This window comes from Eublepharis macularius, chromosome 15 (genome assembly GCF_028583425.1).
Source record: "Eublepharis macularius isolate TG4126 chromosome 15, MPM_Emac_v1.0, whole genome shotgun sequence".
Classification (NCBI taxonomy): domain Eukaryota; kingdom Metazoa; phylum Chordata; class Lepidosauria; order Squamata; family Eublepharidae; genus Eublepharis; species Eublepharis macularius.
In genome coordinates this window covers 39,781,825-39,797,135 of record NC_072804.1, presented here as the reverse complement: position 1 = coordinate 39,797,135, position 15,311 = coordinate 39,781,825, and the positions used below count along the sequence as shown (strand labels likewise).

Genomic DNA, 15,311 nt, shown 5'->3' with positions numbered 1-15,311 from the left:
TCTGAGCACCCATTATCAAGGGAGGGGGTTTGACTCAGGGGTAAGGCCCTCCCTCCTACCACTTTGTATGCCGAAGTTCCCAGGGTGAACCCAGTTAAAAGGATCAGATCACAGGTGATGGGACTGATCTTCAAGTGAGACAATGGAGCCATGGTCAGTCAGAGGAGATAGGAACTGGACTGATCACGGATGAATCAGTATAAGGCAGCTCCATCGAGGGCTTAGGGATAGAGAATTTGATTTTTATGCAGAGAGAGCACGTGAGAGCGACATCTTTGGTGGAGACTCTGAAGAACCAGGGTCACCCGGAAGAGTTAGTAATAGAGTAGATGAACGTCAAGGCGGCTACATACATTTATTTCATGTATCCCAGCCAGCCATCCCTGTTTAATTATAGGGATTTATTTAAAGTACTTTTATTCCTGCCTTTCTCCCAGGCTTGTCAGGACACAAGGCGGGTAAAAACAATTAAAAAGACTTTAATAAAACAAACATACGGGGACACCGCACATCAGCTGCAACTTGAGGGCACACACTTACAGACCGGCAGAACTGCTGTTCATTCTCTAAGCGGCTAGAATGACAGCAACTAAACTTCCAAAAGAGCACCAAGGCCTCTAAGGACAGCATTCACACACAGCCAGGAGGCACAATCACATCGACAAAACTAGGCAGCCTCAGGAGCCCCATTTCTCCAGAGACCAAATCATTGGACAGGCAAGAGATGAGATCACAGACCTGTGCCCAAGTCAGAAAAGACAGCACCTGAAAGAAACACTGGTCTACTTTAATGAGTTATGGTTCAGAAGGGAGCTTGGAAACTCCACTGGTGGCCCAGTTTTCAAACCACCAAGTTTGTGTTTTTCCTGCAGCAGCTGCAACATTCCACCTCACACAGTACTCGACAGCAAAGCAGTGGAGCTGCACTGCCACCTGCTGGGCTCTCACTACAAGCCTCTGATGCTGCAGATTGAGGCTTTGGGGACAGTGGGCAACCGTTGAGTTGGGCCAGCTGATGAGTGACAGCAGCCAAACTGGGCTGGAGGTTGTGTGGATACACCAGTTCTGCCCCACTCAAGGACACCCTTCCACTTGCCCCATCAATGGGCACACCTTTAATTGGGTAGAGAGGCACAACACTGGCAGGTTGATCTCTTTGGAAGAGAAGTGGTGAGAGCAAGCTCCAACCTTTCAGCTTCAGCTGCCCCTGCAGAAAGATCGGCTCACTTGGGTCAGGCTGCAGCCACACAGTCTTTGCAGAGGAGGCTGTCTCAAAACATGGGAAGAGGCAGCCCCAAACCCAGCTTCCATGTTTCCCAGTGGCCTTCAGGCACACGAGTGCACAAACACTTTATTACTTCCTCCTCTCAAGGCAATACCTTTAGGTAGCAGCACTCAGCCCAGAACCAGCTGGATGCCCCCTGCTGACCAAATGATTAAAGTTCTCGGGCCAAGTCAGCTGCAGTTTCTTTGGAGGGGTGTATTCCAGTCAGTTCACCCAGCCAAAGCTCCTGAGCGTACAACATGGAATGCGCTACCATCCTCAAAGGGAACCCTACCTGCTGAAGTTCAGGTGGGCAATGGGTCCAGGTGAAAGGCCATCACGCCTGGTCTTCTAAATGCAGCCCCCTGAAATCTGCAGCATTATAGATTTACTCCTGCTGGGTTTATTGAAAAGCACATGATACAGGGTGATGCTTCTTCTGCAAAGCGGGCAAAAAGAAGCTGTATACATTATAGTCTCTCTTTTTAACCCATGGGAGTAGGGGCTCCTCTAAGCCATTCACTGCCAGCAGTCACATCCTTTACCACTCCCACAAGTGGTCAGCGCTTCCGCCTGAACTGGAATTTATAAACAGCAGCCCGGTTTACTGTTTCTTTCTTCTGCTTCATTTTCTGAGTTTTGTCCTAAAAAGGGAGAAGGAAACTTCAAAAACCGACGCACCCTTCCAGAAGAATTAAGGAAAGCTTGCAGAGGAGGGCAAGGGGGTTAAATATGATCTACATCCACTTCTTCAACAGAACAAAGCTGGCTCCACCAGCCTCCCGAACATCAGTGGGAAGAGTCTGTGACCACCCACTCTGGGGATGAAATGCGGTTGCCTGTCATCGCCTAAAGCAGCCCCCACTGCACACCTTTCGATCACAGGACTGCTAATAAGGCTGCCAAAGGAAACACTGCACTCCTCAATGCCCCAGAAAGTCACCCTCTTCCTGAGCCATCACACAACCTTGGGGACCTTAGAGCAGAAGTGAGGGAGAAGGACAGGACTCCAAGCCTTCTCACCAAGAGGTCTTTGCGTGTCTGGAGCTTCTGGGCGACAACAAACATCTTCCGCTCCCTCTCAATGCGCTGATTCAGCAGGTTATACCGTTCCTTCCTCTGTTTGGCCAGTTTCTAAAGAAAAAAAGAAGAAAGCATTTTTAGCAGAGAGGGACAGAAAGAGACAAGCCCTCTGGATGCTGTTCCCAGGCTGGCAGCATACAGCCAGGCATGGACCTGTGGCAGGCACGGCTTCTCAGTGTGTCAAAGTGCTGCTCTGAGTGCTTGAATTACTAAGAGGCAAATTAACACACATTACTAAGAGGCAATAAACACACAAATGTTGAAGGAAAATAGACCGTCTCCCTGGCAGCTGACAGAAAGGAGATCAACAGATTAGAAACAGAGCGCACAGGCTTATGTCCCTACACTGCTGTCAGGAACCCTGGAAAGCGACAACAAGCAGGACCACAAGAGCAAACCGAGACTGTGGAGCAATGCTGTGCAGTCAGCCCGAACCAGGGTCCTCTCTCTCGTTGCCATTTTCCAGGGTTCTCAAAAGCATGAGAGGGGCACATTCTCGGTTTCTAACTTGTTGATTCCTTTTCTGTGAACCACCAGGAGAGTTTTCCTGTTTTCCTTCACCATTTGTGTGTCTATCGTCTTTGCATTCCTTAGTGAAAAAAGAACCATTTCCTGTTGGCCGTTTTGCGCTTTAAGCACAGCCATCCTGCCTCTAAACTTCAGCCAAACTGACATTAGCATTGGCCCGAGTATTCTTTTACAGGCAGGCTCCAGCGGATGACTTGAGAAGGAGGTACTGCATATAGTCCCTCTGTAATGATTCACAACGACAGGCCTGGCAGAGTGCTTTGCCTGCACAAAGATGGCAAAAGCAGGTGGGCCAGTCCGGAATGCATGAAAGGGTCTTTGTAGGACCCGAGCAGGTGCAGAGGTCATTCGGGCCTCTCCCTTGGCCCGATGCCAGCCCTGGGGAGCAGGTTGCCTATTCCCACAGCACCCAGGCCCCGGGCCGCCAACCCCAGCCTGAGCAAGCTTCACTCAGCAAGCTGTATCACAGCAGGTGTGAGCTAATTAGCACTATCGAACAGGATGGATCCCAACTTGCTCCGTCTGGAGAAGATGACTCAAATCTCCGGGAAGAGGAAAAATTCTACCAGTCTGAACTAGCCCAGCTGCCACAGAAATAAGCAAGGGGGAGGAGGGACTTAGAAGATCTACAGCAGCCTCCACAGTTCTGGACATTTCTCAGGTGCAAATTGCTCAACCCGTACTGCCTGGCTTACTTCAAGGATGCTTCAGCTTTTTGCCCCAAATTTGCTTCCCTCCATGACTTGGAGACACAGCAAAGTCAACTTTTCAGTCTGTCTACACAGCCTTAACACGCAGCCTCACGCTTCAGAGTTTTCTGCAGGTAGTCAGGATATCCTCCTCTTTTCTCAAGAATTAAGGCTTTCCGCTGCCTAAGGGGGGCTTTGGATTCGCTGCCCCACGTCCCAGCTCATGCTAGCTTCAGGCTTTGGATCAGCCTGAATATTATACAATCCATCAGGGGTGGCAGCAGATCCCTAGAACCAAGATGGCTTGAGATGATTTCTCCGATCGCTATCTTGCACGTGTTAACTTGCCAATCTCATATCTGAGGGAAGGAGAAAGGGTTCCACTAGAGCATCACTGATCTGCATTACAACACAGGATTAGGACGTGGTTTTGCACAGAGACGGCTATCATAGGAACTGTCTACCAAAGAGAAAGCTGGGGGTGGGGATGAAGCACAGCTTCAAAAAGAGCAGCTATACATACTTTTAAGTAGCCAGGATGAGTAGTTCCCTGGATGCTTTTCTTCTGCAGTGTTTCAATGGTGGGTCGGTTGTACACTCTTCCCGTCAGCTCTGGGACCGTGTTCAGGTGGGTGGCGAGGTCAAATCTTTGAACTAGAAAATGGAAAGCCTTTGTGTTTCCAAAGGTGGTATAGGGCATAATTCACCAGAAACATTAGAAACACAAAACGCATGTTTGATGACAGATGAACAAGCAGGGGCATCTTTCATCATCCCTTCCTTCAGCTGGCCCCGACCTCCATCACTTTGCAGTGCAGGGTAAGCGAAATGCTTCTTTTAAAGACAAAAGGAAAAAAAGTGTGCCCGGGCAGCTATCTCCTCGCTGACCAATGAAATCCTTACCTTCTTTCTTCGAGTCAAAAAAGAAAGTGTGCTTGTTGGGCTGCTTCCCCTCTGCTTCCAGAAGATGGAGCTCTGATTTCAGCCTTTCTATTTTCTGAGAGACAGAAATCCGTCAGTCCTTTTAGCCTTTGCTGTCAATTGGCCTCAGTACCATAGAATCACATGACTGGAAAGTGATCTAGGAGTGCCCCCCAGCCAGTGGCTGGACCACCCAGCCCTCAACACATCCCGGCAATCTAGGCAGTAAAGGGCCACAAGCACAGCTCTTAAGCATATGCTTTGGACACGTCCAGCAATTCAATCTTTTGGGGAGAAATATATTACTCATATTAATGTTGTGTTAAAATACCCATTGTCTTTTCAGAACATTTATGCACTTTTAAACTAGGTGCCTGTAACCCGTAACCTAACCGATGGTCAACGAAAACTGATCTTCTGTGTCATTAGTGCAGCCTTACATGACAACACTGGAGAGACAAATGCCCACCTCTCATACTTCTATCGATGAAGAACCTCACAACTTTATCTATATTTGAATGTATGGCATATAGACGACAATTGCAGATGGACTTACTTTTTTAGATCTTTGGAAACCTTTTATGGATGCTTATGAGTAAATTTTTCGTTGTTGTCATATTTGTATTTTTATTGTGTATGAGGTTTATTTTAATTTTTTGCCTTTTCCCCTCTTCTTTTCAAATAAAGTTTACCCAGAGGATACAGGGGAGAAATGGAAGCTGCCCTCTCAGCCTTGCCCAAGATCTTTTCTGAACAAGGTGCCAAGATCAACAGCACCTTTAAGTAGCACCTTTAAGACTAACCAACTTTATTGTAGCAAAGTTGGTTAGTCTTAAAGGTGCTACTGGACTCTTTGATTTTGCTACTACAGACTAACACGGCTAACTTCTCTGCATCTATGACCAAGGTGCCAAGAGTACACTTTGACCTCCTTTCCGAGAACATCATACAGTGCTTCGATCATTCACTCTCTGCTTTTTAATCTAAGTAATTATAAAAGTTCCTTCTTCGAACACAAAAGGATAAGCAGTCCACCCAGATCCTGAGAGGCGAGGCCTGGGTGCATTTTCGAAGCTACAGCTCACTCTGCATCTTGAACTAGAAAGCAGAAAGCAGGGAGCCCAATCCACTAAGCGTTTCCTGCTTTGCAGCTTCCATTCATTTAAAGAAATCAGGCATTCTGAAAGAAGTCACTGCCTGTAGCAGCATCTTGGGAAGGTGAGTGCCATGACCATTGTCTGCTAGAGCCATTCAGCTAAAGAAAGTGGAGAACCTGGGATTGAACCTGGGACCTTCTACACACCAAAGCATGTGCAGTAATAAGAGGAAGAGACAGCAGGAGATAGGAAGAATCATAGGCATGATCAAGGGGAGAAAATATACAAGAATAAAGCCACCTACAGTTAATTTATAAGTTAAAAAGCTGCCAAATAACTGTTACAGAGGTGGCTTTACATTCATATTCTCCTAAAACGTGTGGTATAAGAAAACATCTTTTTTGCTTTCTAAAAAGCCCCTGAAGCACTTCCACTCAGCTGCCAAGCCAGAACCATTTAATGCTTGGGCTCATTTTCTTACAAAGGAGCCCTCGACATCTAAAGAAAGGGGGACGGTCATCTAATGTCAAGGAGCCATGGGGCAGTGGCACAAGGCCACCAGTGATTCAGCAGACCAGACGACAAACACAGGGCAAGCAAGAGGCCAAGCGAATGTGCTCCAACCTTGGCTTCAGCTACTCGCTTCATTTCAATGTATTTCAGGTCCTGCGTCTTCATCAGCTTCTGCTGTTCCGGCGTCCTTTCTTCTTCCTGCTGTTTAATCACGTGAACTCCATCCTGTTGGGAAATGAAAACATGCATTAAGCACAGTGAGAAACAATGCTGGGGCTTACTCGTAAAACATGTTTATTTTATCTACAACGTCTACCTTGCCTTTCCAAAGGGCTGGGGGGCAGGCTGCATAATGACAATTAAAAGCATAACACACAAAGACGGGACAAACCAGACTAGAAAACATACTAGGAAGATTACCCTTATGAAGGTAACTGTCTCCATCACCGATACAGCAGCACCACAGCCCTCTGAAATAAGGTTGCCGTACACAGCCTTGTAAAACATACTCAGCAGGGGGACAGTCTCTGGGAGACCAGTCCCTAAAAGCATCACAACGGCCCAGACTCCCTTCCACAGAGAAAGGATGCCGCATCAAAGCAGATGGCACGGTCAAAAAGGAACACCAAGCAGGTTGGAGTGAGCATGCAGGCTTATACCAGGAAAGGCACATGGGCCTCTGGCTGTGAAGAGCTTTAAAAGGTAAGAACCAGCAACTCACATTGAACTCAGAAACAAACAGGCAGCTGTCTGACAACAGAAACTACATTTCACTCTCTGGGGCTTCACAGCATACCCTATACATTGGATGTTAATCAAGGGTAGAGGATACAGTAGCATGGAACAGCAGGGCTGCCTTGGTAATGCTGGGAAAGGATACCTTACAAGGCCACACACAGATGAAGAAAAATACTCTTCACTACAGCCACAGTCCACTTTTCAGAAATCAAGAAACAGTCAAAAACACAACCCAGGCACATCACTTGACCAGGAAGGGACAATCCACCATTCAGTGATCCAGTGTGGAACAGGGGTTAGAGTGCTGATAAGGATCTGGGAGTCCCAGGTTCAAACCCCACACACTGCCATGGAAACTCACTGGGTGACCTTGGGCCAGTCCTCTCAGCCTGACCTACTTCAGAGAACATTTTAAGCCACTTTGGATCTCCAGTGGGGAGAAAGGTGGACTAATAAATGAAGTAAATAAAAATTCAGGCACTGATTCAAGAAAGGCAACTGCTTCTGGGGGCTTAATTAATAAACTGGGGGCCTGCATACCAACAATGTCTAACCTATAAAGCTCCAGCTGATCTTATTTAATGGTATAATATAAGTGAAAGTACAGAACTTGAAAAAACACCATAAAGATCCCAGGCAGACAAATCAACAATCCAAACAGAAACCACCAGAAAACAACTCTTGCAAACCATCCCCCTTTTCCAGCCAATGTGTTAAAATAGCACAGACTACACAATCAAAGGCTGCCAATACATATAGCAAAAACTATGGCAATTAAGCACCCCTGTCCATCTGTAAATGGAAGTCATCCACTAGAGCTCTCTTTGCCCCAAAACTAGGTCTAAAGACATAAAAAAAGCATACTCAGGTGCATCTACAGCAGCCCAGGCACCTCTTGCTGACTTTGGTCAAAGAAGGAAGGCTAAAAATGGTTCATCATTAGCCAGTTTATTTGTAAGGTTTTTAAAAAAGTGGCCTAATCAGGGAACTCAGAAGTTCATTAAATTAGGAAATTTATATGGCGCCCTTTCAGAGACCTGCCTGAGGTAACTACATCGCTTCTTCAATAAGTGTATGAAAAATCCTAGCCGAAGGGGGTCCGATCTTAGCTTGGCAAGATTTAAGACAACAAGACGGGAAAGGGTCTGCTTTGCGTGTGGTGGCCTTCTCAACCTCAAGGAACTTGCTAGAGAGGGAACTCGGAAAGTATCCGTGCAGGTCTTGTAAACAGATGGTTTCAAGACTCCAGTAAAGAAACTGCATTGAACCTATCAGCAAAGTATCTAGAAACCATGATACAGCCATCACCCCCATCTTCTAAGTGTTAAAAGACAACAGACTACTGCGAACAATTTCACTGGATGATTCAGCAGATACAATAAAGGCAATGGAGCAGAAAGCTGCCTTTCCGGCTGTGACCATCAACTCAGAATTTCCGGCCCATTTCTCCTACCAATATTCAACCATGGAGCTAGAGATTTATTTGATTATAGTCTGCCTTTCTCACTGAGTCTCAAAGTAGATTACAGGATATAAACAATGCAATCAGTCAGTACACAACAACCAATGAACAAAAGTAATAGGACTAGGACTGGGATTACAGAATTAGAGAATAAAGCATCCAAGGCAACATAAACTATAAACAATACAGGAAATGGATATCTATAATAATCATTGCAGTAGAGTACAATCCTATTTCATTACAAATGTATCCGCCTGGACTATTCATTCTACTATGGTTCAAATCTTTTTATTTAAAAAAATCCAACACGTTTAAAAAAGCCCCATGGCCATCCCAAGTCTCCACTCAAGCCCCTTTCCCTTACTCATAGGGGATATCAAACTTCTGTTTGGGTACTAACAACTACACTGCGATTTAGAGGCTTTGCCTACTTGCCACATCTCCCACTTTGCTGGTATCAGCTAACCTGGGAATGATGTCTTGCACCTTTGCAATTTTATCCTACTGCATTCAAGGGAGAGCAAGCTCACCTACTGCCCTTCCCCTTTTCCACCGTTTGGAAAGCAGGACCAAACAGGTGTGGTGTGCTTACAGAGATCAGGTTTCAAGCATTTAAAATATAACAAAGTTTAATAAACAAAAATAAGAAGAGTATACATGGTCTGTATGAGCATCAGGCTGAGCAAGGACACAAAGAAAAGATGAAAACACAAAGTCCTTTCACCCTTCACTGAGTACTTAAGCTAATGCTTCTAACTAGGCCTGGCTGGTACACATGAAACTGCCTTACAGTGAATCAATCCACTGGTCCATCCAAGCCAGTATTGTCTGCACCGACTGGCAGCAGCTCTCCAAGATCTCAGGTAGAGGTCTTCCACATCACATGCTACCTGTTTCTTTTAGCTGGAGAGGCCAGGGACTGAACCTAGGCCTTTCTGCATGCCAAGCAGAGGCTCTACCATTGAGACACAGCCTCTCTCCAAAATTCTTGAAGTTGCAAAAGCAGCAGCCTTTCCACAATACGCAGGAACATGGGAATCAGACACATACTTCAGCCATCCAGTCAAGAATGAAGGGTTTCAGCAGTAGCTACTCCACAAGCATTCGTCTTCAACACACACATATATAGAACGCTCCCCAAGACTCCAGCCTGTTCAGTAACTTACAGAATTGCTCACTTATGTGTGAAACAGAGAGAAAGAAACGAAGCCCCATCTGTCAAGTGCTGCTCCCTGAAAGTGGATTATTACCTGGAGCTGTACACGGGTCATTCGGAAATAGAACTCATCTGGGTTCTTCTCCTGTGCCTTTTTGCGAAGCGCCTGGAGGGCATTCTGCTTCTTGTGGTAGTCACTGCAGGGCAATAAAACAGTATTAGCACAGCCTGTCTACACCACACTGACCTCTCCAAAGGACAGTAACTAACACTTTGAACTTAGTTCTAGAAAGGTACAGCAAAATATCTGAAGTTCATGAACACAAAACACTTGAAGCACAGCTATCCAGCGAGAATCCATCTTAATGCCTAGGCTGCCTAAACACTCCTGAAAGCAAGGAGGGGGCAGCTCCCGGCACGTAAGGCTGACAAGAGACCAACATACACTTCGGGTTTGGCTGCAGCAGGAGACAGAACATGGTGCTGGAAGATGGCTGTCTGGCCTAGAACATTCAGCACTGTTTCTCTGTAAATTGGACTATCTCGTGTTTCCAACAAAGCACAGCCACATGGAAGTAACGGTTCCAGCAGTAAGACATGCACACTGGTGAGACCTGGCAAGCAGCGATGACTTACTCAGCACGGAGCTTGTAATCTTTCTTCTTCTCAAGGATCCCCAGATGCTTCCGAGAGGCAAGCTGCAGAGAAAAGGGAAAGAAGAGGCAGAAGAGAGATCTGGAGGTGAGAGGTCAGTAATGAGAGAGGGTTTACTATGGACAATAACGTGTCTGAGTAAGATATTTTTGAAAGAAGCAATGTCCATGTGTGCATAAATCAAAGCTGTCAAACTACTGCCATAACTGAGTATACAAAATGAAGCTTCGAGTACATCCATTGCCCTCCCATTGTGAAACACTGCAGGCCTTTCTGCAGCGAACAACCCCAACCTCTGATCTAATAAATATATAACAAATTCCTTATTAAAGTCAGTATTGCCAATAGAGAGAAGAATTAAGGGTGCCCCCCCTCCAGCAGGCCCACGATCTGGCCAACTTCATGATGCAGATGAAAGACATGAGTATGGCTTGGGCATGGGGCAGAGTCCCAAAAATGACAAAATGGAGCATACCACTTAAAACTGCAGGGGTGGGGGGAATTTTGGGATGTCTTCCTACTGTTACACCAAACCTCTCCGATTAGAAAACCAAGAAGAAGCAGATCCCATCCCCTATACTCTAGCCTGTTTGGATGGAGATTTTGCCACAAGAGACCCATCACCACTTACCTCCCCTCTACCTGTGGGGCTGCCCCATTCATTCTCCTGCACACATAAACAAAGCCCTATCCACCAGCCTTTGCATTTCCCATTCCAGCTACCAGCTTCTAAGTGGTGGCTAGAGATCCCCTTTGGAAGGTGGCTTTGGAAGGTGGACTCACACTATGGTATTATACCCATTTGAAGTTCCTCCCCTCCCTCGAACCCCTCCCTCAGGCACCACCCTCAGAATCTCCAGAAATTCTCCAGCCTGGAGCTGGCAACCTTACATGCCCAACACGAGGGCCACTTAATCCCTCACGCCACCCCGCGCCCTGCACTTGTTTCCAGGAGCTGCAGGACAGTTCCTCGCTTGCAGAACAAGCACCTGACCAGAACACCGGCGCTGAAAGAAGGGGAAAGGGAGACTAGCTCCCGAGGCCACGACGGAGTCCTGAGGGAGGGCCGCTCTCCTCTTCCTCCCTACCCCCCCCCTTATCCTGGACACGCGTTCTTCCCCCGCGCTGTTCCCACGTTCAGGCCAACTCGACCCGAAGCAAGGAGAGGTACCTATCAGCAGCGCCATCCCCTCACCTGGGACCGCTCTCGGTGCTGGCGCTGGCCCGCCTTGGCCGCTTTCTTGAAGGCAGCAGCCATGCTCACAGCGCGCCCTCGCCCAGCGACTGCTTCCGGGGCAGCATGCGGGCCGCTTCCGGTTTGTCAGACACGCCCCCTTCGACCAAGGCAGCCTTTGAAGTGCCCACGTGGCCCTAACAGAAGGCAAAGTCGGCTCGGTTCTGGGGGTCCAGTGAATGTTTTTGAGAGCAGGGCTTGTAAAATATCAACAACAGTGGTGGTTGGATTCACGAACAATAAACTTAGTGATGCTTATGATGATGATGATGTGGCAATCACAGGGGACAATCGAATTGAGGAAAGAGGAGACTAAAAAGATAACAAAATATCAAGATCTAAGATTTGAAGTTCAGCATCTCTGGAAGAAACATAATAGTTGCAAACAGCTGCACTTCTTGGAACATGCTGCATATTACAGCAACACCTCACTGACTCTTAGATTCTTGGATAAAATCTGAGTCAGTGAGGGGCCAAAAATTCTAGCCCGAACATCTGGTGGGCTGTAGAAAAATAGAGATAAATGACAACAGTTCATCTGTATACCACTCTTCCAGGTAGATTAGGGCCCACTCAGAGTGGTGAACACAAGTCAGTGTTACTCCCACAAAAATGCAAATACAGAACCAACTTCAGCCTCTTCCTCTCTGGGAAGAAGAGGGTGTCTCATTATCTAAGTCCCCACATGCGTGTCCTAAGTATGTGTGATGCACAGCCAGAGCGTTATAGAGGCATATATTGGATCATCGAATCAATGGGTGTACTGGCTAGGTTTTATATAGTGCTTTGGAGAGCTGTGCTTGGCTGCAAGACTGACTCAGTATCCTAAGTAGCACCAGGACTTGGGGGCAGGGAGGGGAGATGGGGGGCTACACTTGCTGTTTTTTGCTTGCATGGGACCCAGTGGGATGTTGTTAAGATAGACTAGGGTTTCCAGTGACATAGCGTGCTGGTGTTGAGGATCTGTCCAGGGCTAGAGAGACTTAGGAAGCAGGCCCTTGATACCACCCAATTCTACATCAGTGCTGAAGTTGCAGTAATGTAACAATGAGAGATGCATGGATAGGGCTTCAGTGCCCTCCTTGTTAGAGCGAGTGTTAAACAACGCTGCGGAATTAAACGCTGAGCTGGTTAGAGAGGCAAAAGCTTTATTTGAGGAAGTTACATACTTGAGGGAAAGGGGGAGAGATAGATCCTAGCTATCTGACTACATCTTGCAGAGACAGAGAAGAAGTGTGGAGCAGGAGAGAGAAGCAGGATATTGCCCTGTTTAGCCCAATAGGAGACAAGACAAGGAAATGACCCCCAGGAAACAAGAGAGGTGCTACTCTCACTGTCCTAACTAAGTGATCCTTGCTGCCCCCTGCATGGTAGGCTCTTCTTACTTCTTGCTGCTGCAGTACACCAGACATTGTTATTTCTAACACTCCTATCCCATTCAGAGACATGACTTAGAACGAAGGGCATGTACTATATTTCATCTCTTTAACAGCGAGCTGACGCTGCTTTTGGTAGATATCCACGGCTGCAGTGAGAGGGCAGCAGAGGAGTCAAGGAAGACTTGAGAGACGCAGAGGAGACACAGAAGTGAAGCCAAAGCCCGTCTGGCAAAGCCCGGGCCACAAGGGCTTGGGAATTGCTTGTAGCTCAGGAAGCACCATTCCACCCCACCATCTTCAAGAAGATGCCGCCATACCAACGGGTGCGAGGATATACTGTTGTAAAGCAATGAACAGACAAACATTTTCCTGTTCCTTCTGGTTAGTCCCCAGGAGGTCAGAAAAACCCTGTGGCCGTCCCCAGTGTCTGCACAGCAATGCTGCCCTGTCCCCTTGCTCTCAAGAGTGCCAAAAAAAACCCCTCAGTTCCAAAAGCAGCAAGCCTGAGAGTAGAGAGTATCTCCTGCTAAACAGAATCTTACCTCTAGCACTGTACCTGCGTTGCTATTTAGAGGCTCTACCTAGTTGCCATGTCTCCTGCTACATTCCCACAAGCTAGCGTGGCAGCAATCTATCACAACTTTGAGCTTTTGTGCCCCAGGGGTAGTGTTCTTGCCCACCACCCTTCCTTGTTAATATACTTCAGATAATAAGACTGAATAGGAGTGATGCATTTCCAGAGATCAGGCTTAGAGCATTCAAAATATAAGAAAGTTTAATTAGCAAAAAAAAAATACACTGGTTAATGCATTGGCCTGTGCAAGGTTTCAAAGAAAAGGTGAAAACACAGTCCCCTGACTCTACACTTGGACTTATCCTAAATGATGTTTAAATAGGACAATCTAATTTTACCTGAAGTTGCAGAAGGTTAAAGTTCAGCCAGTTTGGCGTAGTGGTTAAGAGCACAGGACTCTAATCTGGAGAACCGGGTTTGATTCCCCACTCCTCCGCTTGAAGCCAGCTGGGTGACCTTGCGTCAGTCACAGTTTCCCGGAGCTCTCTCAGACCCACCCACCGCAGGGTGTTTGTTGTTGTGGAGATTATAATAACATACTTTGTAAACTGCTCTGAGTGGGTGTTAAGTTGTCCTGAAGGGCGGTATATAAATCAAATGTTGTTGTTACTACGACGGCGACTCATTGCTGGGACTTTTCCCCATTGTCCCTGGTCACACAGATAAGATGAAGTCCCTAGGTAAAAGTTTTGTCCTTCATGGCTAATGCCCCAAGTCAAAACCAAGATGCAAGAATCCTGGGAATTTACAATGGAGAGTCCATCCACCCCCAGCTTCATTTTGATTTTCCTGCCTCAGGAGGGAGAGAACACATTCTAGCCATTCAGCTGTTTCCCTCTCTGTCCCTTTAGCTGTCACCTTCCCCATCTTCCACTTCAGCCACAGTCATCAGCATAAGCAAGAGCCTGAGTGCTCTGTGCTTGGAGGTCAATGGCTTCTTCCTCCTAAACCATTCCCAAAGTCAATGGTCATCAGTTATAAACTGATTTGAGCCTTTTTTAAAATTGTAAGTTCCTTTTAAATTTTAAGACCCTGATCTGGATGGCTCAGGCTAGCCCAGTCTCATCAGATTTTAGAAGCTAAGCTGGGCCAGCCCCAGTTAGGGAATGGGAGACCACTTAGGGTTGCTATGCGGAGGCAAACAATGGCAAACCACCACTGTTCATTTCGTCCCTAACTTACACAGTACCCAGGGCTTTTTTTTCAGCTGGAATGCGGTGGAACGGAGTTCCAGCACCTCTTGAAAATGGTCACATGGCTGGTGGCCCTGCCCCCTGATCTCCAGACAGAGGGGAGTTTAGATTGTCCTCCTTGCCGCTAAACTCCCCTCTGTCTGGAGATCAGGGGGCAGGGCCACCAGCCATGTGACCATTTTTGCCAAAGGTGATTTAAACTTTAACACACACACACACACACACACCCGTTCCAGATGACTCAAAGTGATGTCATTGTGCGGTCCTGAGTTCCACCACCAAGTTCCACCATCTCTTCTCCCAGAAAAAAAGCCCTGGTGGTAGCCATAAGGTGGCTGCAACTTGACTGCATCATACACCCAGGCCGCTTTGGAACTCCATTGGGGAGAAAAGTGGGATATGGGGGATGACAACCCAGGAATCTAGCCAGCAGAGGGTCTAAAGAGGTCCACCTCACTTTTTGCTCCAGTGCCCCCAGTAATCAGATAATTTCTTAATCAGGATGTTTCCACTGTGATGGATCTCAGGCCCATCGAGGCAGCTGCTACCACAAGCAAAGAGAACTTGCCGCTTGCATCTTGAAGGCTTCTATCCTGGCCCTTTTCCCTTTGGCTGTGGACTACCACACAGCAGGCCAGGGAAATCACTACGTGGAACGCTGCCCTGTTCTACCTAGGTTTGCCAACCTCCAGGTGGGGCCTGGAGATCTCCCGGAATTCCATTTGATCTCCAGGCTACAGAGATCCTTTCCTCTGGAGAAAAATGGCAGGTTCGCAGGGGGGATTCTACGGCACTACATCCCTGCTGAGCTCCTTACCCCAAACCC

At 47.2% G+C, this 15,311-nt stretch overlaps 1 protein-coding gene across 1 annotated transcript; it reads right to left on the bottom strand.

Annotated features, from left to right (window-relative positions):
- Positions 1-494: 494 nt before the first annotated feature.
- Positions 495-11,377, bottom strand: UTP11 (UTP11 small subunit processome component). Its single transcript, XM_054999377.1, has 8 exons — positions 11,301-11,377; positions 10,088-10,149; positions 9,546-9,648; positions 6,207-6,320; positions 4,468-4,561; positions 4,088-4,218; positions 2,288-2,398; positions 495-1,908 (listed from the first exon to the last, which is right to left on the bottom strand). The coding sequence occupies exons 1-8, from the start codon at positions 11,361-11,363 to the stop codon at positions 1,825-1,827; spliced, it is 762 nt and encodes a 253-aa protein (XP_054855352.1). The 5' UTR covers positions 11,364-11,377; the 3' UTR covers positions 495-1,824.
- Between the last annotated feature and the right edge of the window lie 3,934 nt (positions 11,378-15,311).

Bases quoted from the DNA above. Each gene is read 5' to 3' on its own strand.
- UTP11 (XM_054999377.1), bottom strand. From the start codon at position 11,363: ATGGCTGCTGCCTTCAAGAAAGCGGCCAAGGCGGGCCAGCGCCAGCAC. The intron at 6,321-9,545 runs GTAATAATCCAC...ATTTCCCAACAG, and splicing joins TGACCCGTGTACAGCTCCAG to GATGGAGTTCACGTGATTAA. The intron at 1,909-2,287 runs GTGAGAAGGCTT...CTCCCTTTTTAG, and splicing joins AGACACGCAAAGACCTCTTG to GACAAAACTCAGAAAATGAA.